The sequence below is a fragment of the Poecilia reticulata genome, chromosome 13 (assembly GCF_904066995.2).
Source record: "Poecilia reticulata chromosome 13, P_reticulata-male-v2, whole genome shotgun sequence".
In the NCBI taxonomy this organism is placed as follows: Eukaryota; Metazoa; Chordata; class Actinopteri; order Cyprinodontiformes; family Poeciliidae; genus Poecilia; species Poecilia reticulata.
In genome coordinates, this window is record NC_088842.1 from 16543474 (window position 1) to 16568785 (window position 25312).

General features: G+C 39.6%; 2 protein-coding genes across 3 annotated transcripts; one reads left to right on the forward strand and one right to left on the reverse strand.

Moving 5' to 3' along the window:
- The first annotated feature begins 365 nt into the window (after positions 1-365).
- On the forward strand, positions 366-4632 carry tyr (tyrosinase). 2 transcript variants are annotated; one of them, XM_008425496.3, is made up of 6 exons: positions 366-536; positions 693-1597; positions 1986-2202; positions 3287-3434; positions 3545-3726; positions 3819-4632. In XM_008425496.3, the coding sequence occupies exons 2-6, from the start codon at positions 770-772 to the stop codon at positions 4064-4066; spliced, it is 1623 nt and encodes a 540-aa protein (XP_008423718.2). In that variant the 5' UTR covers positions 366-536; positions 693-769; the 3' UTR covers positions 4067-4632. The 2 variants fall into 2 exon arrangements, with proteins under 2 accessions (XP_008423718.2, XP_008423717.2); XM_008425495.3 differs by having other exon boundaries at positions 367-536; positions 696-1597.
- Positions 4633-5095: 463 nt separating this feature from the next.
- On the reverse strand, positions 5096-25101 carry nox4 (NADPH oxidase 4). Its single transcript, XM_008425494.2, has 18 exons — positions 24624-25101; positions 24187-24282; positions 20263-20373; positions 19999-20083; positions 16789-16886; positions 15575-15602; positions 14797-14869; positions 13172-13252; positions 12396-12555; positions 11317-11481; positions 11087-11149; positions 9885-9945; positions 9310-9391; positions 8185-8304; positions 7983-8091; positions 7659-7727; positions 5782-5882; positions 5096-5688 (listed from the first exon to the last, which is right to left on the reverse strand). The coding sequence occupies exons 1-18, from the start codon at positions 24678-24680 to the stop codon at positions 5568-5570; spliced, it is 1680 nt and encodes a 559-aa protein (XP_008423716.2). The 5' UTR covers positions 24681-25101; the 3' UTR covers positions 5096-5567.
- Positions 25102-25312: the final 211 nt, after the last annotated feature.

Here is a 25312-nt window from a genome sequence, read left to right on the forward strand (position 1 = left end):
TGGGAATATAGCATAACTATTTTCAAGTCTTGCCACACATTCTTAATTGGATTTAGGGCCAAAACTCAATAAAACCCTGCAGATGTTGGGGTCAAATTAGAATGGGTTCTAATTCTGATTAGTGTAAAACATCAGTTTTCCACTTTCATATCTTTACTCAGTTCTTCCTCTCATTTTCAGAGGGAGACATTGATTTTGCCATGCGTAAATTCCTGCCCTCGAGGGTTTTTGTTTAGGGGTGGTTGATGGGTTGGGGCCTGCAGTGGTGCATACATAACCACAAAACCTCCCTCTTCTGCCTGAGGTAGGAAAGGGTGAGGTCAGCTGATCTCAAGACAAAGTGAAAAAAGGAATCAAGAGTATTATCCTGAGCATGTGATGCTCGTAATAATCTGTGTGTGAGTGAATGCAGGAAATTGCACACTTTTTTCTGAGGACGGCCCCCAAAACGGCTGAATGAGTAGGCAGAGACCAGGGGAGAGCTGCCTGGGTGTGCGAAAGAGAAGGTCGACGGAGGTTTAGAAGCTGCTTAGATGGTAGGTTACAAGATCCAAGTTTAACATAATGATTCTAAAATATTCTGCATTTGTACAATTGATTGCTGAGATATTCTGTTGATTTAATTCCAATATCTAGAAGAGACTTCTTGCCACTCAATCTTCTAAGCAGTTCTTCTTTTCTGTGTTTGTCAGCAGAGGTTTGGAAAGTAACAGGTTCAGTTTCTGTGAAATATTGCCACGGTGTTTGGAGACCAAAGTAACTCTTCAACATGAAGAACCTGTTTGGGTCTGTTGTCCTTTTTCACCTGATGGGGGTTTGTTCGTCCCAGTTTCCTCGCCCCTGTGCCAACTCCGAGGGGCTGCGAACTAAAGAATGCTGTCCAGTTTGGGAAGGAGACGGCTCGGCTTGCGGAGCTCTGTCGGGCCGCGGGTTCTGCACCGAGGTGCTGGTCTCAGATGAGCCCAACGGGCCACAGTACCCACACACTGGGATTGATGACAGAGAGCGCTGGCCTTTGGCTTTCTTCAACCGTACGTGTCGCTGTGCCGGAAACTACGGAGGGTTTAACTGTGGAGAGTGCAGATTTGGGTACTGGGGTGGAAACTGTGCTCAGTACAGGGAATCAGTGCGGCGGAACATCATGACCATGTCAACTGCAGAGCAGCAGAAATTCATCTCTTACCTCAACCTGGCTAAAAACACCATCAACCCTGACTACGTCATCTCCACAGCAACTAGAGCAGAGATGGGAGAAGATGGTGAGAACCCCATGTTCTCTGACATCAACACCTACGATCTGTTTGTCTGGATACACTACTATGTCTCCAGAGACACCTTCCTAGGGGGGCCAGGGAATGTCTGGAGAGACATCGACTTTGCCCATGAATCTGCAGCATTTCTGCCCTGGCACAGAGTCTTCCTGCTTCACTGGGAGAATGAGATAAGGAAAATTACAGGGGATTTTAACTTCACCATCCCATACTGGGACTGGAGAAATGCCCAGTCTTGTGAAGTGTGCACCGATGCTCTCATGGGCGGACGCAACTCCCTCAATCCCAACCTCATCAGCCCTGCTTCCGTCTTCTCCTCATGGAAGGTAGGAAAATATGTCTTTCAAATCAACAAATCTGTTGTTGTTTCTATTGAAACAACAACAGATTTAAAGTCTTTTCTCATTTTTAAATCACACAGATTTTTTTGAAATGATACAGTTTTCTGAGTTTTATGCTCAGTTAATCGGTGAAGCCTAGAAATGCTGAATTCAAAACATTTGTTGCTGCACCTGCCATTGGATCGAAGCATTACTCATTTCTTGTCTTGAAGAATTTTGCTTTCTGCTTGCTTTGCTATTAACAAAATCCTAAACACTTTGCTGCTTAGGGGATACCTGCAACTCTTAACCTGACAGCTCCGGTTTTAGATTTAAAGACTCTTCACTGACATTGTTTTAAGAAGCATTTGTGTTTGCATATCTTGTGGTGAAGGTAATCTGCTCGCAGCCCGAGGAGTACAACAACCGAGAAGTCCTGTGCAATACCACTGGAGAGGGTCCGCTGTTGCGTAATCCTGGCAACCACGATAGAAACCGCGTGCCGAGACTTCCTACAACAGCTGATGTGGACTTTGCTGTAGGCCTACCTGAGTACGAGACGGGAAACATGGACCGTTTCGCCAACATGAGCTTTAGAAACGTCCTGGAGGGTAAACATGCAAAACATTTCCCTGTACACTCCTGTGAGTTAAACACCTACTCAAAATGCTTGCTACATTACTTATTATGAAAAGGTAGAGCTATGTTTCAACCACAACATATTTATCTTCATACAGTGAAAGAGCTACTTCCAATTCCATGTAAAACAAACAGAAATGTTAAGAAATACAGTTTGTGTAATAAGAAGCAGATGGTTAAAATATGTATTCAATCGAAAAGCATTTACTTTTTTTTTGTCTTATTGCACTGTGGTCAAGTTGAAATACTTTGGCAATTCAAATTACATCTGACTTTGAATGAGTACGACCTTTGAGCATCAATTTAATTTTGACATTATAATTTGCATGTTCTAAATTCCCCTAGATTTATGTTTGTGTTTATGTTTATATCCTGATCTCTACTGTCCATTTTATTTTGTTCCTGTGTGTTTCTTGCTTTAAATAAAGTTATTGTGGGGAAAACAAGAGAGAACATGAGGACAGAAAGGAAAAAAACTGCGTAAATAGTGGTTTCCACCCACTTCAAAATAAAAGCATATTGTCTAACAACTTGAAGACTTCTTAAAGCTGCAGCATTCAAATTCTTAGACAAAGTCCACATTTTTTCTCAAAGTGCCCCAGTGCAGCTGAAACAGTCAATAACCATAAGCAACAACACAGATGTTGAACTTTACTCAATTGAAAGTTTATAAAACAGCCAGAAACAATAATTTGGGTGAAACTAAGTAGCTAAACATGATCAAAACTAGCAAAAGTGCTAAAGTGCTAAGCTAAAAATGACCCTATTAGCTAAAGTGTGCAACTCAGATAGCTCACTCTGTATTCAGGCTAACTGTCTGCTGTAGAGGAGAATAAACTTCTGTCGCTACAATGTGTGTCTTTGCATACCTTTTTCATGCAAAACCAATTAATCTACTTTCCTAAAATACATGAATATAATTAAAATTCTCGTCATTTGTTTTCTCATCTCCATACAATTAATGTGGCCCGTTCTATTTTGCCTGCACTGCTTGATATTTTCTGTATTTTGTCATTATTTACCTTTGCTATATTTGACTCTGTGTTTCTCCTGCAGGATTTGCCAGCCCAGAGACTGGCCAAGCAGTACCAGGCCAGAGCACCATGCACAACTCCCTGCATGTCTTTATGAACGGCTCCATGTCCAACGTCCAGGGTTCAGCCAATGACCCCATATTCCTGTTGCACCATACTTTCATTGACAGGTAGCCCATGGCGTTTACATACAAACTGGATGTAAAATAGCTCACAATAACCTAATTAAACAATCCGCCACATTTTCTTTATTTTGCGTCTTACTTTTTGTCCTTCACAGCATCTTTGAGCGCTGGCTCAGGACCCACCAGCCTCTCAGGAGCAGCTACCCACGAGCAAATGCCCCTATTGGACACAACGACGGATACTATATGATACCTTTCCTTCCACTCTACAGAAACGGAGAGTACTTCCTGTCCAACAGGGTGCTAGGATATGAGTATGCTTATCTGCTAGATCCAGGTCAGTGCATAATTTCAAACGCGTCCAGTAAATGTGTTTTCCTGCAGCTATTTGTCCTCTACTTGCATCTTGTCCACTCTGCATCTCCACAGGCCAGAGGTTTGTGCAGGAGTTTGTGACCCCCTACCTGGAGCAGGCCAAAGAAATCTGGCAGTGGCTGCTTGGGGCCGGGATCCTGGGGGCTTTGATTGCTTCGATTTTTGCCGTTCTGATAGTCTTCGCAAGAAGGAGGTGGAAGAGGAGCCAGAGAAGGAAGAGGGCATCGAGTTATGGAGAGAGGCAGCCACTACTACAGAGCAGCTCAGAGGAAGGATCGTCGTCGTATCAAACCACTCTTTAACAAAAACAGACAGCGCCCAAACAGCTGCATATGAATGTCCAAACTCTGTTCAGGATACTTCCATTTCGAAAAGGCCAATGGGATGCAAAACAAAGCAAATAATTACAATGAATCAGGTAATAGATGCAGTTACAGATCAACCAGTGAAGCCTCATCAAGGAGAACAAAACATGTTTTTCACGTCACCTGAAGTATGTGAGCACTGTTTGATTTCCAGTAACGTGAACAGAACTATTATTTACCTCACATCTTACTACGCTTTAAGAGTAATTCTAATTACATGGGACATGTAGGGTGTTAAACTTTTAAGTTCACCCAATTAGGCAAAGTTTAAATACTGTAAAATTCCACTGCTGTTAAACTCGTGACCTTGAAGCGTCTCAGAGAAACTCCAAGTTACTCCTGGTCAAAATTATTGCCATCCACAGACAGTGAGTCATGTAATCATGCAGCTCTGCACTCATCTCATGAATAAATATGAACCTGTGTTTTGTGAGTTCACAATGGTGCTTAGATAATCCAGTGTAAATTTGCAAATAAAAAACAAATAAAGTGTTAAATTAATACCCAAACGTATGAGTCTGAATGAGTGGTAGAAACATTACACTTGATCGTTCTAAATTTATGTGTTGAAAATGCAGAAAAGTAGATTTAAAAAGTTTTTCCAGAGGTGACTGCTTATTTGAAATAGTAAAAAAAAAAGGTCTTATTTTCATTATTTAAAAGTAGGAATCTGACTGTAATGTCATTAAGTACTGTTATATCCTTTACTGGTAGCAGAATTATCTGCTTTAACAATCGAGAAGTCCTGCGCAATACCACTGGAGATGGTCCGCTGTTGCGTAATCCTGGCAACCACGATAGAAACCGCGTGCCGAGAGTATTTAAAGTTTCTTATAACTGATGTCACTCAGTTTCACAAACACATGTGTGTTTCATAATCAGTTGATTCTCATGCAGTTTGTAAGATGACAGCTTCACAGTCATCAGTAGGTGTTATTGCAAAAGGAACTCTCCCAAATTGTGGGCTCAAGTTACATAACAATAGATAACACATTTATTAAAACTACAATAAATAAAATGAAAAAAATCTCTCATTCCGTACTTTGCATTATTCTTGAAAATCAGCGTGGAAATTAATTTTATATTTTACATGTATTTTATGAATTGCAAATGTTTTGAGAGACTAAGGGAAATTCTCCTTACAAAAGAAATGTACTTTTTAGCTGCAGCTAAAACCAGAACTCCAATAGGGCTGAGAAGAACACCAGATTAAGAGCGGACAATCTCAGAACGAGTCTTTTGCTTCATATTGGACCGATCACATGCTGATCAGGCTGATCTTTATCTTGGGAGTGTGTTAGACGTTTCCTTAATGCCAAGTGACTCCTGACAAGAACTGATTCCAAAGGTATTGAGAAATGTAGTTCAGATTAAAATCTTAAATCCAAAATTGAAAGAAAATCCATTCATTCCAACTCCAGCCAGTCAAGATGTTCCATCAACTGAATGACTCCTTGTTGAATTCAAATGTTGTCCCACGTGATCGGGCCGAGTTGCACAGCCTGTGGAGAGTCCTGGAGATGCCTTTTGGTCCGCAACAGAAAACCCCAACTCGCTTGCTGAAGACAAAGAAAAAGGCTTGAAGGTTGAATTATGGCACTTTTTTAGGACAAACAAATCAACTCTTCTGCTGAAGCTGCTTCTATACTCACTGTTTGTTGCTTTTTCCAATCTCATCGAGAAGGTGCTTCCACCTGGGTCGACCAACCAGCATCCTCGAAGAAAGCGGGCGAAATCGTTCTTCAGACATGCTCTGAAAAATAAAAAGTAAAGCAAAGCAAATATCACTGAAAGAAAGCTACAAGTAGTTAAACTTACAGCTTAAAACAATCCATTTAGAAAACAAAGAACAAACACATGGAAGATAGTGCTCAGGCCAGAACTTAATGATCTACATTTAAACCATTTATAAAGGGTGTCCAGTTTGCAACCCTAACCCCAATAATTTTGTGTAGCACCAAATTGCAGTTCAAAATCGGCAATATAACCGTTTTTGTCGTTTTTGACACTTCCTGTTATTCTTTTCTACTTTGTTTGTACAAAATATTGCATGTATAATTAGTTTGGACGCCACTGTATTAAAGTACAACTGTGATCCAAAGGTCACAGCACCCTCTTGTGGTCACTAACTAAAAGTGTATCAACATCTATATTTTTGTTCAACATTTGACATTCGGTGAACCTATAATTTATAGAGAACACAAACATTTGCAGTCTTAAAAAGCACAAGCACTTGCACCATTCTTTAAAGTTTCATTTTGAAGTTAAGGTCTAAAAAGACCAATCTGTCAAAATTACGGCTTCTATTACACTTAACGAATTAATCCTAACCTTGGCCAAAGCATGTCTTAGTCTTTGTATGTCATGTACATTGTCTGCAGCCAATTAGAGGAGCTGAAACCCACTGCTGTGTGACTCAGCTTGAATTCATTTGCACAAGATAAACCTTTGGGTCACATGTCTTTGTCCTCAGCACTGCAGTGCCTTTTTTCTTCCTTTTGCAACCTGACCTCGAGAAGGGTCACATACACCCCCTGTTACAGGTCAAGAGCTCTGTGTCAACACGGTGTAATGTTGCAAACAAAAGTATTATTTGATTTTCTGTCTTCATACCTGTTAAAATAAAATACATTAAAATAAACATAAAATTGCTTCTCAAAGTTTCAAAATTAATCCAGGAGGACTAGAATAATGCTTTTGTTGAAAATAATTCAATAAAACTAAGTTGTACTTAACCTTTCATTTAGTAACTATTTGTATCTCGTCAGCACCGTTAGGGTTTCTTTTAAACTCACTCGACCATTGAAACAGCCCATTGTGGGGAAAAATAAAAAAGATTGCAGTCTTCGTCCCATCGGGGAATCGAACCCCTACTGGATGTAATACACCGTTTGGTCACCAGAGGGGGCGCTGTTTCTCCCCCTTCTGTATACGGAGAATTTTGAGTGGCAGGAAGAAAAAAAAGAGACGTGATAAGAAGCCAAAACGGTGGACTCAATCAATATTCTTTTACAACTCCACCACAACTGTAAAACTCAAAAATATAAATATAAGTTACATTTTTGAAAATAATTTTAGTAATTTAACATTATTATTTTAAATATTATTTTTATTAATTTTAAGTCTCCTCAGTTTACTCGTGTGGATTATGCTGATTCTCTTCAAGTTCGCTGATGAAAAAGCTAATTTAGCTTTAGTTAATAATTTGCAATTTCATTGATATTTAATATATATTTAACATAGCATGTGATCTTTTTAAACCGGAACATTAACAGCAAGAGTAAAATTGATTATTTGTCAGTAATAAAAAACTGACAGTAATTCATTTATATTTTCTTAAGAGAAAATAAGTTAAGGTCATAGTTTGAGTGAAAGAAGTTTGGAAGTTTTCTCTGTGCTCCACTGCCCTCTGGTGGGCACTTCAAAAATGCACATTTTAAGAACAAAAATCAATAAAAGTGTCAAACAAAAAAAACTCTTAAATTGTGTTATCTTAAAAGTAAAGTGTGCATCAGTGTGCCATGCTTACCTGAAGGTTGTCCACCTGACTGACATACAGTTTCAGATTAAAGTAGTCCGGTCTGTTCTCCTCCCAAAGCTGGTTAACAAACAAACATGGACACTACTGAATGAAGCATTATACTTACTAGTACATTTTCATTATTACATGCCACATGACAAATATCAGAGACAGTGCTTTAATACTGTTGTATTAATTTTGGTTTTATTGTGACAAGACTTTGGGATTCACACTCACCACAACATTTTATTATTATTAATCATATTAATCCAGATTGTCCTCTGCTTTCTACAACCCTTGAAGTTAAATTAATGGAATTAAGATGCAGCTGACCTTTTGATGAAGGGCACATAGCAGCTCTGCAAACCAGTAGAATGACTGAAGCTCCCTGCAGACCCACACAAAGTACAGCCTCTGTAACCTGAAGCCCCTCCAGCCATCACTGGGTGGACCACCAGAGCAAGAAAGATGGACACATCAACACTTGTGAACATTTGATGTTTGCATCAGATTTTTTTTCTCCCCAACAACTCACAGCAGAGCATGCAGTACACACGCAAATGGTGTGACACCAATTCCACCAGCAACACAAAGGCTGACATCGTAGTTGAAGACCTCCTCAGATGGACTTCCAAACGGACCGTCAATGTAAAGCCTAATCATAAACATGGACAGAAGTACAAACGTCAGCCCAGAATATTCACTAATATATGGCAAAGGAAATGTTTTAACATCTTTTTATTTACCTTCTAAGAAGCCAGAGTTTCTCATAATATTTTAATGTGCCATTTTTTGAAAATCGTTAAAGTGTTTCTTTGCAACATTTTCATAAAAATTTTTCTGCAGCAACTACTCAATGTAATCAACATAGATTGCTCTTATTTATAGAAATATATAATTCAAGCAGAGTGGGTACGCCAGAAAATTGCCTATACCTTAAATCAAACCAAAGACGAGAACTACAACCTCTGCACATCTTGTAAAACTCAACCAACGAACACCCCCAGAGACATGCACGATTAAATCATTTGTACAATGATCTCATTGTGTGCCACTATGTGTCCCTATTTGTCTGTCAATTTGCTGTTCATACCAATAAATGTCATGACTGGACTGACTGAGGAACAAATAATGCACCATTCCATGCTACGTACAAGCCCCTCCACCACACACACACGCGCACACACGCATGCGCACCCACCCCCACACACGCACGCACGCAAACACGCACGCACACACACACACACACACACACACACACACACACACACACACGCACACGCACTCACACACACACACACACACACACACACTCCCCTACTGTATACATAAACTTTCAACACACAAAGCAAAACACTTATTTTTTGATCATTAGTGCAGTGAAATACAGAAACGTTAAAGTTAAAGAATTAATCTCTTCATTCAGCTCTTCCTGAAACATGGTGCATTATGTTCAATACTGGGAGAAGATTTAGGAGTTTGTATGCTGTTGCTTAACATTGATTGGGCATCACTTTTCCCCCCAATCCCCATTTCTTTCCTCACACTCCTGAGATTTCATCTGACTCTTTAACTAGACCCCAACAAACGATTAAAAACAGAAGGATGGCTGGCCAACCACATTTCATTCTCACAGCCACTGACACTCAAAGAAACCTACTTGGGGTACGCTCTCTGTTGGACCATGGGAAGAATCTCCAAGTCCATCCTTGACTGGGGCAGTAGCTGCTGAGTGAAGCGCTCTGAGGAGGTGAAAGGAGAGGCTGTGTTTTCAACACATCCCGATTTATTGCTCTCCACTTTCTTTACAGCACATCGTCATGGCATATTAAGGGGCCAACACAAACAAAGCAGCTTCACTTCCTGTCTTCTGGAAGGATGTAGGCCTGGCTGTGAACAGCAGCAAGTGACCCATTTTGAAATTTCAACTCAATAATAAAATGTGATTCCCTGTAACATTTAATTGAAAGGGTTTGTGACTATGTCCCTAATCAAGTTTTCTAGCAGGACAATGAAACCTGCTAGAAAACAATGCTGGGAACAATACTGAGGCAAACTAAGGTTCCAACATGTGCACATGCATGCACATAAAAGGCCATTTCTCAGAAATGCATCCTCCCTAGAGAAAAGTGGAAATCAGTGGGGGTAACACAAACTAAGCTCCATCCTGTCAGAGTGCACGTGTATGCGTGTGTGTGTGTGCGTGTGTGTGTGTGTGTTGCTGTTAGATAGTACCAGTCCAGTCTCCCACGACTCGCAGATGTATGCCGAAGGTTTTCTTGTTCACTGTGGGACACTGCAAGGATTTAAAGAGGAAGTTACAGTAACAATCACACATTGTCAGATAATGTGAAGTTCAAGACAGAACACACAAAAAAAATATACAGCTGCCACGTGAGATTTAAATCTGCACATAGTCCAGAAAAAGGCGTGCAGAGCAGAGCTGCAGCTCTTTTCATTAAATTTAACAATGCACATGAGCGCGCACGCGCAGCCCTTTTGTTGGCAGACAGCATTACCAGCCTCAGGGGTCTGTCTGCTCTCTGTCAGAGGGAGTCTCTAACCTCCTGCTCAAGCACCCTGCCGCACCAATGCAGGTATTCAAATTCACTGAGCCTTGCTACATTTTGTCATTTTATAAAACCTACAAAACCTACTAGGTATTTTAGTGGGATTTTGTTTGGCATGTTACAATCATCGCATCTGAACATCAATATCTTTGTCAAATCCTTTCCGCAAAATCATTCCAGCTCAGCCAGTTTCAATCTTTGTCACCAATTCTTACCTTGATTTAGACCTAAACTTTGATTCAAACACATAAAACTTTCACTTAAACCATTTCATTGCAGCTCCTCCAGTATTGTTTCTTACTGAAAGGTGACCTCTGGACCTCTTGCCCACCTTGTCTGGCTCTGTTTAGGCAGGTTTGCAGCTGTACCATACTACTTTAATTATGAGATGGTGGTTTGAGCAGTATTCCATCTGATCTATTTGCTCTATTTTATCAAAATCTCAATAAGATACATGGAAATTCATGGTTGTAAAGTGACACAGTGTCAAAAGGTTCAAAGGGAATGAATACTTTTGCTAAGCGCTTTGAGTGTAAACACAGAAACCATCAGTCTCCCAGTTTGTTTAATTCAGTGTGTGTGTATGCAGAAAGCTTTGTCTTTATCCTGAACTTATGTTGTGTTTTTCTTGTGCAATGCAAAGCAAATCTAAAATATCAACAGAGTGAAACATAATATTCCTGAGCAACCCTGCTCCCAATCGAGAGTCACAGCTCGACAAGGCGGGTGGGACCGTGGCTGAGACCAAAAGGCCTGTTCTTTGTGAAGAAACGGAAAGATTAGATACCTGTGAAAACAAGATCTATGCAGACATGTCTGTGGGCTGCTGTCACGAGTGAGGAATGCATCAGGGTTAGTTGGTCTTACCTTTGTCAATGTGAAGGGGTGGTTCTCAAATGAAGATACACTTGGACAGTTAAGAACAATGTACTGTAGAAAAAGATTAGGATAAAGAGGGAGCGTGTGAAATGTAAGCTCAAGATGGGAGACGCAGAGATAATGCATAAGATACGTCACAGTAACAATTAAGAGGAATGATTGAATGAATCAAATGGAAATATAACTGAGAAGCAACAAAAGCAAACATCTAGTCTCACCTGTCCTGGTTGAGCTTTGAAGTCCTTCTTCAGCATCCGCAATTCTATCACATCACAAGGATGCCTGATTACGGTCACTATAGTAACAGGGGCGCTGCTTCGGATGAAGCGGTATAAACGTTCAACGCAGTAGAGACAGAGGGGGCCAGACACCCACAGCCAAGTCTGTACACAAAAACACACACATATAATGACACTTTACTGCAGGCAAGTACAGCATTATTAAGCAACGAAACTAAACTTGTAGTAATAACATTGTCTTTCTCATTTTAATAACCCTGTTTTACAACCGATGATATAAATTCAGATTTTCTTCTACCTCACTGTCTGCAACATGCTCATTATGAAACATAACCCCAATAACATATGGGGGATGGATATTTTGAATTCCCTAAAACAGGATTCTTTAGAGTAACTAGCAGCTATCAGTATCTTCCTTGCACACTCGCTTTTAGCTCACCACTAAAAGTTGAGCTAACAGCTAGCCAGAGAGCGTTATTTCCAAACCAAACGTACAAAAATTTAAAAAGGTGGATCCCAATTGTTGTCTTAAGAATAATTTTGGTCATAAAATGAGTTTTGAGACTATCCACAAAATTCAAATTGAACTTCAAAATACTGCTAAAAGTACGTTTTCGCCCATAAATGACTAAATGGCAGTCATAAAATCATCCTGACCATCATCCTGACTATGTTTGCATCGTATTTAACGAACTTCAACAATTTGTCTCCTTTATTTCTGTCCCTTTTGTTTTAAGTAGTTTCTCCTTGTTACAGGTAGACATTATAGTTTCAAACTATAATGGATGTGGATGTGGTCATGAAATAACTAAGTGAAATACAAAGTGCTTCTCTGTTGAGTTACCTAACACAGTAATTGCTCACAGCTTAAGTAAAGCCAGGGGAGTACATTCAACTTTACAGGGGGATTTTATGGTACCAGTACGTTGCCTAGCAACCACAGGCAAACACATAATCACACACGCACAAACAGGCATTGATGTACAGCGCTCCTCCCCGCCCCCTCACACCTCTAATAAATGGGACCATGTGGAGCTCTCAAGTATTTACACACAGACCTGGGGGTAATGAGGTTCAAAATGAGCATCCTCTTTACATCTGCTATTGTCATCTTCTAGCTGTTCCAGATCATCAACATGTTGCTCTGCGCTGCTCTGATTGGGCCTGAGGCAGCCAGGTGGGTGGGCCTCGATGTTGCTCTGATACTTCAGCACTCCGCTGGTGTCGGGCAGAGAAGAGCATAGGTGATTTTTGGTTCACTAAGACAAAAAAGTCACTACATAACAGAGGGGAAGAAAAAAAACACACAGACAGCAGCACCCTCCTAAAGCATTCATAGCTCTTGATCTTTTTCACAATATGCTATAAACTACAATTGTGAGAAACCAATAAGTAGCAGAACATAAATATGAAGTGGAGAAATAATATATGATCTGAAAATTGTAATGTGTAAGATACTATGAATGAGAAATGAAGAACAAATATTGACTCCTGAAATGTGTTAAAAAAAATTATCAAAAGAATGAAAAAGACAAGGCACAAAATTCAAAAGGTACAATCTGGATATAATGGAAATGTTAAATAAACTGCCTTCCAAAATGACTTCAAATGAAAACTCCAGATATTTTATTCTGAAAAAATTAACAGAATTCAAATAAAAAGAGACAAAAACTATGACATGGTTTAGGTTCAAGCTGTAGCAGGCTGTCCAAAATATTTGTTGACATTTTTGTCTTCTAGAGCAGAAAAAAAAAACTGTTCGAACATTGTGGAAAAAAATCTCAAATAATAAGAGAACAGAAACAGAAACTCTCATTCTTTCAGTGCTGCTTACCCGACCATGTGCATCATCAGAATGATGTAGAAGATAATGAAGAGGTTGTGTGTGTACCAGAAGATCTCATAATTGGACACCCTGAAACAGACAAAAAAGCAAAATAACTTCAAAAATCAAAATTTTTACTAGAGCATTCTCTGATTTATTGGTGTTGTACTAAAAAATAAATAAATAAATAAATAAGTACAGATTTAACTACACCTGTTCAGGAATCAAAGAGGCACCAATACCGCATCTCATTATCAAGATCTAACTCAAAATATTAACGTTTTACATAAAATAAGTGAATCCTTCTATATATATTTCTTTTTTTTATCAGGATTTAAGAAATGCACTGGTTGAATTTGACTGTTACTGAAACAATTTACAAAGATTCAAATCAACTTTGACGCTTTGTACTAGAAAAATAACTGAAATCAAACAGATGTCTGTAAATAAGTTAGAAGTTTTTCAAAGTGTGCATTTCTTCAGACTGCTTTTGTCAGAGATTGCCCTGAAGTCTAAAGTATAAAACAAAAATGTTCAAAATAATCTGACTTAGTAGGTAACTATAAATCTAGGGTTTTTAACCCACAACCTTGAGATTTTATACTGTAGAACATCTTAATATGAAGCCACATATAAACAGATATGGTTTATAGAATGCTACAAAATGCAAAAATAAATCCTTATCACAACACTCAGTCTCTCAGTAGTCTAATATGGCTAGATGCATTTAGGAAACTAGGTATTATTCACTATATAAAGTTGTTTATTAAAGTATGCCCTTTTGCAATAGGAGCATTTGGTCTTCTCCAGCATAGAGCTGGTATTGCTGGCTGGGTCTTTTCTCATGAGATCAAACAAACGTGGAGAAGACTGAGAACTTGGTTGCTTCATAAAAACTACAAAACTAGGAAAAATGGAGAAGGTTTGGATGTCTGCTGATATCACGATGTCTCTGTGACTCGTTGTTTGGGTTTCTCTTCAATGTGCAGCAGCCATCGACCCGACGCTCCAACCAGTTGGCCAGGCTCTTATCTAAAGTCTTGCACAGTCTGGAAAAGTCCCATATTGTCTATTCACTTACTGAAATGAGCAGGAAGCCCCATAAACACACATTCACACAGTGTCCTCCTCACACACAGAGGACGACCCACAGTGACCTGCGTAATGAAAGGGCAGTGGGGTCCATTAGCATGTCAGCATGTCCATCATCCGTGGTGCAAGACCAGCCCAGAGCAGACATAACCACAAAAGGCACAGAGCAGACATAACCAACATTCAGACAAAATAAAACTGATTTGCACTTTTAGAGATGCATCGAGAAGTCGTCAGATCTTCAGAATCAGATCATTTTATTTTTGTCTGGCCTCATCGTTGGTAACGCAGTCTTCTGTCTGACTGATGGGAACATTTTCACTTTGAGTTGTTTTGATCTGCTGATGTTGGCTACAGCTGTTAAATCAGAAACCTTCATAAAACTCTCCGATTATTGCATCCCTAATAATCTGACCCAGACATAATTAAATGGCTTGTTTGTTTGCATTTGAATTTTCAAAAAAAAACTTGCATTCCTCTTCTTTTGGTACACAAGAATCATCTCTGATAACTACAGAAATTATGATTTAAGTTCAGCATACCGAATGCAGTAGGAGGAGGATATGAGCATCAGAAGGAGGATAAGGACCAGCAGGACACCAGTGACGCCCGGGACTGAACAGAACCGTCATGTTACACAGAGGAGACAAAACAAACGACGTTAACATCCTGCCATCTGTAACAAGAACTGCCTTGTTTGCTTTGGCTAGCTTTATATGCTAAAGCAAACAATTATCTGATTGCTAACATGACTCTAAATGTGATGGTAGTGTAACAGTTTAATTCAGTTGCATTTAGGATATCATGTTGATATTTCTATCACATTAAGTCCACCTGTGCTTGGCCAAGGTCTTATTTGAACCCAAAATGTTTTTAGCGTTGATTCTCCATACAGTCTTAATCCTTCTATTTAAAATGCTCAGGCACAAAACTATTCATACCCCTTACAGTTTTAGGTTTAAATTAATCTTTCAATTTTACAGACTCACTTATTTTGATCAGAAGTAATGTTGACATTGACCTTTGGTTGTAATTTGGCAATGGCAGCGAACAAACGAAGCCATTCAGTCTGTTTTGGCAAAGCTAACAATTATTGAGCAACTAAAGTCAGAGCAAGAGGAATGTATAAGACATTTTATAGAAGAAATATTTTATTTCTGGGGTTTGGATTGTCCTGCACATAAAGGTACCAAAGAACATGGTAAGATCATATAATAAAACTACATAAGAATAAAAGAGAAACACAGAAACTAGAAGAGAGAGACAAAAGCACCTTAACATTGGGCGGCAAACTTTAAAAGAAAGAGTTGTTCTTCTTACTTGTTGTTAAAATGATCCACTTGGGGTCCTGGGAATTAAACAAAAAAAAGAAAGAGGTCTGTAGTCTTCATCATTCTGTTATCTACATTAATGCTTGTGCTAGCCACCTTGAATTACAACAGAGCGACGTCAGCACTTTGAGGAGAAAACAGTCTGCAGACTTTATTCCAGAACTCAATGTCAGAGTTAAATTGTCTTTCCCTGTGTGCAAGTTAAACTGGGTAGACTTCAAGTAAAACAATGAAATCAACATCAAATCGACTTTGACGAACATGTAGTAAGTAAATTAGACTTAAATAGAGGATGAAGCTTTAACTCACCAATTTCAATTTAAGCTTACTTGGAAATATTCATTTTCTAATTATTAGAAATATTTTTTTTCCAAGATTTGCCACCCTTAAATAGGGTAACAAGTTGTGTAGCATTATCTTGATTCATTGATAACATATGTAAATGTCATGCTGAGGCACATCTGCTTTCAGATTTGATGCTGCAACACATGTAAGTGGAGATGCACGATGAGTAAATCGCATGACTTGCACTAGACTGGCAATTTTTTGGGGGTAGTTTTTTTTTCCCCCTCTAATATTTCTAGTGCTTGAACTAGGGACAAATCTGTCAAAGGAGGTTAAAAATCTACCCCAAAAATTGCAGGTAGAGGATTTTTGTGTCTTCAGATTGCAGCAATACTCCTGCACAAAAAAAAACTAATCTGTATAAGGAGCGTAATCTACCTGATTGGGCCCAGTTTTCTCACCTCACGAGGGAAACATGGAAAAATAGCACAAGTGGATAAAAAGGTTTGGAAAAGTTACGTTTCCAGAGAAAAAAATGTTCAGGAACCAGAAGTTCTTTTTTGTCGTTCTGAAAAATATTGGCAGTAAAATCTTTAACTATCTCACATGGCAGTAAATTAGAGACTTTTTTTTTTTAAATACCGAGTGGGGAACAGCTGTTATCCATTTTCAAATGATGATGTAGAAAAACCTCTGATGTGTTCTGATGCAAACCGCTGCCACATTTTGATAAATGGATTTATTGTTAGGACTATATATACAGAAGATAGAATAAAATATATTTTGATTTTACCTACAGCCCGTAAAAAAGAAATTGACATCACCCAGGAATTGATATCAACATGTACAAAAAAACAGTGTTTGCCAACTGCTCAACAAATTTCCTATTGCAGCATCTCCACATTTAAGTAACTCTACCTCTCCTCTGTAGCGAGCCAAGTTGAGAGCAGGAAAGTCATCCGAGTACCTCGAACTGAAGTTCACCACGTTTACCATGTGGGCCGAAACGTGCACAACTGCAGATGAAGAGAAAGTATAAAAAACAAAACATATTTTTAAGTGATGGGACCAAGTTGCACATGTAGGATTTTTTTTTTCCCTCTTCAAAACTCAATCAAAGGAACTGCTGGAGGTCCACTCAGCAAAAAGGCAGAGCAGCTCAAACACACACTTCTTCCTGACGGCACAGGCTAAGTACGCAGCCATTGAACAGCTGATGGAATTAGAGACTGTAATCATGACACACAAGGGCCCTTTTCCTCTCCCCTATATCCTCTCCCACTCCCACTGCCTTCCACCCCCTCTTTCTGTCTGTTCTCAGCTCATCTCTCCTCCATCCTGCTGACTCTCTGTCCGCAGTGTCATTTGTCAACTGAGAATACAGAGCTTATATGAATGTGAGTGTTATTATAATAAGTGAAGAGGTGTATGGTTTTGATTGAGGGAAAAGCTTACAGATAAAAGCAAAAAAAAGAAAAAAAAAGAAAAAGACATAAATTGTTAGCTGGAGGTCAAAGGTCAATTATCCAGACGGAAACATTCAGTACTGCACAGCTCGTGTGAGTCATTTACTGACTTCTAAGTTGGGCTGCATGATAGCAGGAAACGTGTAATTGTGATCCTACTGCTGAATATTTCCATGATGACGTCAAATCTTGATTACCAGTATTTCTGTGGCTCTTTTCTTTCTTTACTTGTCCTCACCACTCTTTGTGAGTCTTCGCATCAACTAAAAAAAATATATAGGACAAGTTAACAATATATTATTTTGTTAACTTGATATATTGTGCAGCTCTGCTTCTCACTGTGGGATTGACATTTTTGGTAATTAAATAAATTGTTATGAATATCACTTTTAAATGTTGTGATTGAAGTGAAATTCTCCTTTGCAGATATGTTAATGACCTAAGAGTAAGTCATAACATTCAAAGACCCTGTAATGGTTCTTTGCTTAAATTTATAAGCCTGAACAAGAAATTCCAACCATTTTCATTTTCCTTATGTTGAGAAATAAAAGTTACTGAATGCATATCAGCAACACCATTCTCAGCTGTCAGGCATATGTGTAAAAACAGCATGAAAAGTAATACATATCTTCATGCATCAGTTGCGATCAATGGTGCAACTGCACTGCTTGCAAATAGCTTAGCGAACAGAAACACAGCAATCATGGAACCACATAATTACAGTAAGTAACAATTAGGAGTTTTAATAATAATTTTTAATGTTGTGGGTTTGAAAACATAATCCGTTAGTTTGTCATTATCACCACATAATCGCTAGTCACAGTTTTCTTCCATGATATTGACATTTGTTAATTAACTCAGTAATTACTTTAATTACCGTACTTAAAAAATTGCCAGTCATATATGTTGGTGTGTGATTGTTTTAACTGCAAAGCTGTTCTTCTTATTATTATTACTTATATACTAATTATGTACTTCAGAGACTAATTTGTCAATTTAGTGTCCTACATCTACATCAACATGTGTTACGAGATAATCTGTGAAAAGATTGAGCTCCTGCACCTCTTCCAAGTGCTACTATCTGAAGAAATGCTCCACTTCCAATCACAAACAATCAATCAGATCTAGGAGTTAGATATTAGTGCTGTCAATCAAACATGTACACCAGCTGCTCAATGTGCAACTGGTGGAGTAACAACTCACCATTACAGCGAAACCATTTATCCACCATCATGGTAACTAGTCTGAGTAATCATGGCAAGCTCTACTTTCGGAAAGAGTAGCAGAGAACAAAAGGGGGAGCAGCATGTATATGAGCATGCTTGACAGCACTAAGACCCTCCTTCTGGCTCTGATTGGTTGTTAGCACTGGACGCACTTGCAGAGGACAGAAGAGCTCAATTTTTTTTCACAAAATATCTGTCTCATGACAATATTAACAAAAATGTTAAAAATATTTCTAATAACAGTTACATACTGCATCTTTGAGGAAAAGCATCTTTCTAAATTTAGACAGGTTTACCAAATTTGCTGTACTTTTTCACTATGCCTAAAAAGAACTGTGTCAGCTTTGGGTTGAACCCTATAAACTGCTCTCCTTCATAAATCAAGCTCCCCATGTTTACTTCCAGTTTGGTGACGGCAGGTCACTCCACCCAGCCGCTTGCTGAAATTGATTTAAGCTTGAGTAAGCATGAAGAATGTACAATCCACACGTATCTTTTCGACTTCACAATTCCAACATAAAGCCTACAAAGCGGGTGAATAGGTTTAAAAGACCTGCCGTCTTTACCAATCAGACTGCATCTGCAAAGGAAGCTCATATGTAAAACACTCTGGAGGCTGCATGTTGGAGCACAAGGTCTGATTCTGATTAAAATATTTCTCACATGAACCACCCGCTTTCAGGGAAGTGTAATACATCATGTGGGAGGCGGGAATGAAGCTTGTTCACCTCTGAGTAATTATGTCCATTTCGCTATTAAAATATTTTTTGACATGTTTTTAGTTCCTTATGCCAGGTTTAAATTTTTAGTCTAATAATGTGAGCAGCTATTATCCAATACCAGAGTAGAAATTTTGCAGTTTGCCTTTATTAACTCAATTATCACTAAGTTATAAATTATTTTACAATTCTGAAGAGTTGTGTCATATCTATTATATTTTGCGCAGGAAGAAAGCTGTACTCTGCCTCCTTGATAACAATGATCTACCTAAATCAAAGAGTCTTCAGTCAACAGATGTTTAAACAAAATCAAGACAGAGGGGGAAACCCTCACAGCAGGCAGCTTTAAATACAAAATGCTGCATTTAGTTACTGTTTATACCTAAAATTGAGTTAAATTAATGCCAGCCAGCTTCTCAAAAAAAAAAAAAAAAAAAACCCTGCAGCAAAACACGGATGAGTCAGAGGAAGAAGTCTGAAAAACCGGCGACCTGGTAAAGGCAAAGCTGTCTGAGGCTCACACGATGTCATAAGAGCAGAGAAAAAACACAAACACGGGCTGATGAGACAGGCGAAATAATCTCCCAGATGGTTTACCAGGAATGCAAAACCACTATGGATCAATTTATCCACACTTTACATATGCACAGAGCGTAGCAGAGATGCATAAAGGAATGAAGGAAAGCTCACTGGGGTGATAAAGAGCAGGCTTTTTACCTGAGAAGAGGCAGACAGCGATGCCACACCCAACATGAAAGGTCTTGCTCTTGTCCAGCAGCCGACGCGTTTTCCTGCTCGATACCTGCATGATTGTGCAACACAGACAAAAATCACTGTATAAAAAAACAGGACTGTTGTACGATTAGACCCAGACCTAATCTTTACCAGAAAACTTGTTGTGCTTTAGAAACCAAATGCAATTTCAGTTTTGAATTTGATCCCCTTCTGACTGGAGTCATTCATCTCCTACGTGAGGCTTACCACGTGCGTTCCGCGTATGAAGGTGAGCACAGAGCGGCACATGGTCAGCAGCACCAAGCTGCAGTTCAGGTTCAGCACAGAGGCGGATGCTCGACTGATGCACACGCCGACCTCAGGGAGAGACACACACAAGCGATCATGGTCAGACAAACAGGGCTTATGTAATTAAGAGCAGCTGAGAGCCTGAGGCATGACTTCAACACAGAGGTTTACAGCAAACCACCTTTGTCTTTCACAATGTGGAGGTCTGAGCCCACTAATAATTAGGTTGTGAATCAGCTGAGACCATAATGGTACAAATAAGTAAGTACAGGACTAAGACACAAGTAAGGCGGTTTGGTGGTAAGTCCAAGTTTGTCTCGAAAAGACAGAAATTATAGAAATTTTATTTATTTATTTTTTGTTGTTCCACCATCAGATTATAAACACAAACTGAAATTTTACTCTGTGTTATGTACCAACACAAAGTAGTGATGCAAATATACATTTTTTATTTTTTTTAAATAAAACTCAATGTGCATTTGTATTAGGCTTCCCTGACTCAATACTTAGCAAAAGATCTTTTACAAAGATCAGTTTTGTTTGTCTATTTTCCCTTGCAAAAATAGCTTCTATGAAGATTTTGGCCAAGACTGACACCTATTCTGAATTAAGCTTTGACTTAATAGACACGTCACTGTTGCTCTTGCTGTACATTTGGGGTTGTTGTCCTGCATACGTACGCACAAGCTTTTTCTCCCCCACTCTTTCCTGAAGGCCAGCTTTAGAGAGCATGCAACTAATAGTTGTCATTTCATCAGATTCACACAGCTGTGTATTTCTGCAGTTCCTCCAGAGTTACCAATTGCGTTACTCAGATTAGTTTCCGAGTAATGCCCCCGCTTGGTCGGCCTGTCAGTTTAGGTGGAAGGACGCGTCTTAGTACATTTACAATTGTGCCATACTCCTCCCACTTTTAGATGATAGATTGAGCCGTGCTCTGAGAGATGCTCCAGGATTGACATTTTAACAATGTAGAACTGCTCCAAACATCACGACTATTGGTTGTACCGATGGTGTTTGTCCTTCACAGAACAGCTGCATCTGTAACGACATAAAACTCCACACAAGAGAAGGATGAGCTCTGAAGGCGACTGGTGAACTTGATTTTATTTTCAATACATCTGCCAATGCAAATGCACGCCAAGATGCTGAACAAAGAAAAACATTTTTTCTTCCAGCTTATAATTACACCCTACTTTGTGTTTGGGCATCACAAGAAAAATCCAAATAAAATACAAGGGGCAAACATAATTTTGCAGGGCGCTGTATCCACATCCTTCAGGTCCAAGCATACAGATTTTACAGTAACTCATCTATTTTTTGGAGGTTAAGTGAGGCGCAACATCTCAGAACACCAACACGTGGCGAAACGCGGGGAAACACAGCTGGAGTAATGTGTGAGCAAGGCGGATGATCTGACTGAATACGTCTCAGTCTGTAGCTCAATAATTAAATTAAAGTCAGAAACGCCGAGCGCACTCTAGCGTCTCATAAACTCAGCACATTTGTTGGGAGCTTTGTGCTCTGCAGGTGCTGCCACTTCTGGTTAACTCTGACTTTCCTGAAGAGTGTGTGGAGAACAAGATGAAACTGGGAAGATCAAAGAAAACAAGAACACGAGACTGGAATCCATCCTGTGAAGATGTTCTGGTCTAAGACATCCAACAAAGTCAAGGAGGTTTGTTTAAAAAAAAAAAAAACAGACAAAAGCACAACCAGAGCTCTAATCTGCAGCCTATCGAGAAAAATTTTGGTGGTAAAGAAAAGGACAAGTCGGACATGAAGAATCAGAACTGTCTGCACAGCTGACTGAAGTCGGTGTTGAAATGTAAGAATGATGCGGAGAACAGAGCAACGCTTGAACCTAAATATAACCTAAGGGTAACTTCAGCAAACTCTATTCTGATCCTTTAATTCTTAAAAAATTCATACGCACGAACACACACACACACACACACACACACGCACGCACACGCACACACACACACGCACACACACACACGCACACGCCCACGCACGCACACACACGCACACACACACACACACACACACACACACACACACACACGCACACGCACGCCCACGCACGCACACACACGCATACACACACACACACACACACACAAACAGATGCACTCACACACAATCTCTCTTCAGAGCCTCTTAAAGAAAGGCAGCTGATGTCAAGACGGAGATCCGATTCCCTGCTTTCTGACACCCCATACAGTCCTGCCAAGCAGGTGAATAAGATAAGAGGCTATTTGATGTATTATTGCTCTGGAAACACATCGCATTTGCTCTTGTACTCGTGCACATAAAGACAGACATAAACTTAAGCCCTCCGGTGAGGCATTCGGTGGAACAAGCGGCGTGCCCACACTTGCCCCTTTCCTCCCCTTTTGCCTCCCACTGTACAGGCAGTGCAATAGTTCACACATGCTGCTTGCTGCCATTTCTCACTGCTTCTTGTTGCTCTGAGGGCACGCACTTTACTCTGTGTAGGTTTTCTACAACTTTGCTGCCTTTTCTCATGGTTTGAAAACTGACATTTACAAATGCGGTGTATTTACCGTTTCTCGTTAGCAACATTGGCCCTTCATAGGATCCGGCGCAAATATTACCGTTTGTAAAATACATGCAAAAACGAAATTGTTAATTCAGTTCTTGTTTTATGAGAAATAAATGGATGCAAACTAAAGTCACGCTAGGTACATACAGGATTTATCTGTAAGTAGTTCTAAAACCTTCCGCACCTCATGTTTTAACAACACTTTCAGATGCATAGTGCCAGTTTTTCCCTAAATGCAAAATTTTGCCTGTATACCAAACTTGGTCTCATCAGACAGCTTCCACATGTTTACCGTGTCTCTATTTGATAACTTTTTAGTTTCTCGTTGCTTACAAAGGACAGACTTACAGTGTACTGCGAACTGTCGTCCTGTCAACAGATTTCCCCCCCCCCAGAGCTTTAAACCCTGCAGCTCCTCCAGAGTAACCACAGACGTCCTGACTGCTTCCCTGAATAATGTTCACCTTGGTCAGCCAGTCGGTTGAGGTGGAAAGCCCCGTTTTTGGTTGGTTGGCAGTTGTGCCGTTCTACAACAAAAGATGTTGAAACCTTGGGATATATTTTTGTTATGTAGCTGTGCTTTATAATTCTGAATTTGTTTTTTTCTCTATCAAACAAAGTCCTAACAAAATGTATTAAAGTTTGTGATTATAAAATAACCAAATGTGGACAAGTTAAGGGCAGATGAACATCTTTGCAAGTCACTGCATGTGCAAAATTAAACCAGGAGGCAAAAGCAACTGTTTTACATAAATTTAAATCGGGGCCTCTTAAAATAATTTTTTAAGAGTCTGTTTTTCTGTATTCTTTGTTGCTCTTATGAAAACTAAGCCAAAGATGATCTATCATATTGAACCGAAGTGGCACACAGAGAAAGCATGAAGATCAGAAGTCACCTCACCATTGAGCGTTTCGGTCTATCCAAAGGAAATCAACCACAAAAGGCCAATCCAGCCTCCACATCATCACACTCACATCTCTGTGTCTAAATGCCTGCATCTTCTCCATTGTAGTCCACACTTGTAAAATTCAGCTAGCTGGGCTTAGTTTAAATAGCTATAATGACTCTTGTTTCAAAGATCTTTCAGACTTGTTACTCAATAAAAGCTCTCTCCACTGCTTGGCGGTTGCAATGGTTCACCACAAAGGTTTCCACAAGCACAAATATGCATACTTTTGTAGTAAAAAGAAAAGAATTTTAGTTGCCAAATGGGTTTTTAAAAGATTTGATGAACTTTTAAAAAGATCATTTTTAAAATCTTATGTACTACCCACCACAATATGTCACAGGCATAAAACAGTAAGTTTCTCACCCCCAGCATCTTGTAGAGGTAGTGGTACTGCTGCCCCGTTGAGAACAGCAGGAAAGTGTTCAGGAACAACCAGGCGTTTGCTCCCAGCCACAGCATCTATACAACAGGCACACACAGAAATATAATACAGTTAACATAGAGTTTATACTTACAGCAATCTCAAATTCCCTTTCAGAAAGAAAACGATGATGGCAACGGTTCTTAAAAATTACTCGTCCTCACTTTTTACATTATTGATGATGTAAATTTATGTAACAAGTAAAGGACACATGATTAACAACAGTCTCTATGGTTTGTCCACCAGCGGGACATTCTCTAAAAAAAACATGAAACGCATCTAAAAGTGAAAATCAGTCATGTAAATCAAAAGATAAGCAGAAGAATAGACATGAACCAAGGGAGGTTAGTTTTAAGGTTCGTCCCAAAGGTTCCCCCACCAGGACCAAGTGCTTCCCTCCCTCGTTGGCGACCCAGCTCCGCAGGGACACAGCCATGGTGCCTTCAGGGTCTCCGCCGCTGCCTGCTGGAGCTGCCCCAGGTTTTCACAAGCGCTCCGGTCCGGTCAAGAGGTCAGAGTTCGGTCCTCCCTGCAGCTCTTGTCTGTGTCTGTCTAACCGGTGTCTGCTCCAATACGTACAGTCCGTACTCCCCCTCCCTGCTCTGAACGCGTTTTGGCTTTTCATCCCCCTCTCTCTAAAAAAAAACTTCCAGCGGTTGAAACCCCACGCTACCGCCTCTGCGCTTGCATCATAGTCTCAGTTTATCTTTCTGCACGACTGACGTACAGAAGCCTGAACAATAAAGATTAGAGAATTAAAATGACAAAACTACTAAATTCAGAAAATGACAAAGTTAATCAGCAGGGCAGAACAATGAACGTCGCTTCATTGCTCCTCGCCTCTTCTTTCCGCCACGAGAGGGAGCCACAGACCAAAATGTCTAAGTGAATCTTCTTTTTTTTTTTTTTTTTTTTAGGTTTAGTTAGAAGTGGCTTGTGCATTGTGTTTCGTTTATGTTAATGTTTTCATTGTTAAATATCCATCCATCCATCCATCCATTTTCTGTACACCCTTGTCCCTTAGTGGAGTCGGGAGGGGTGCTGGTGCCCATCTCCAGCTAACGTTCT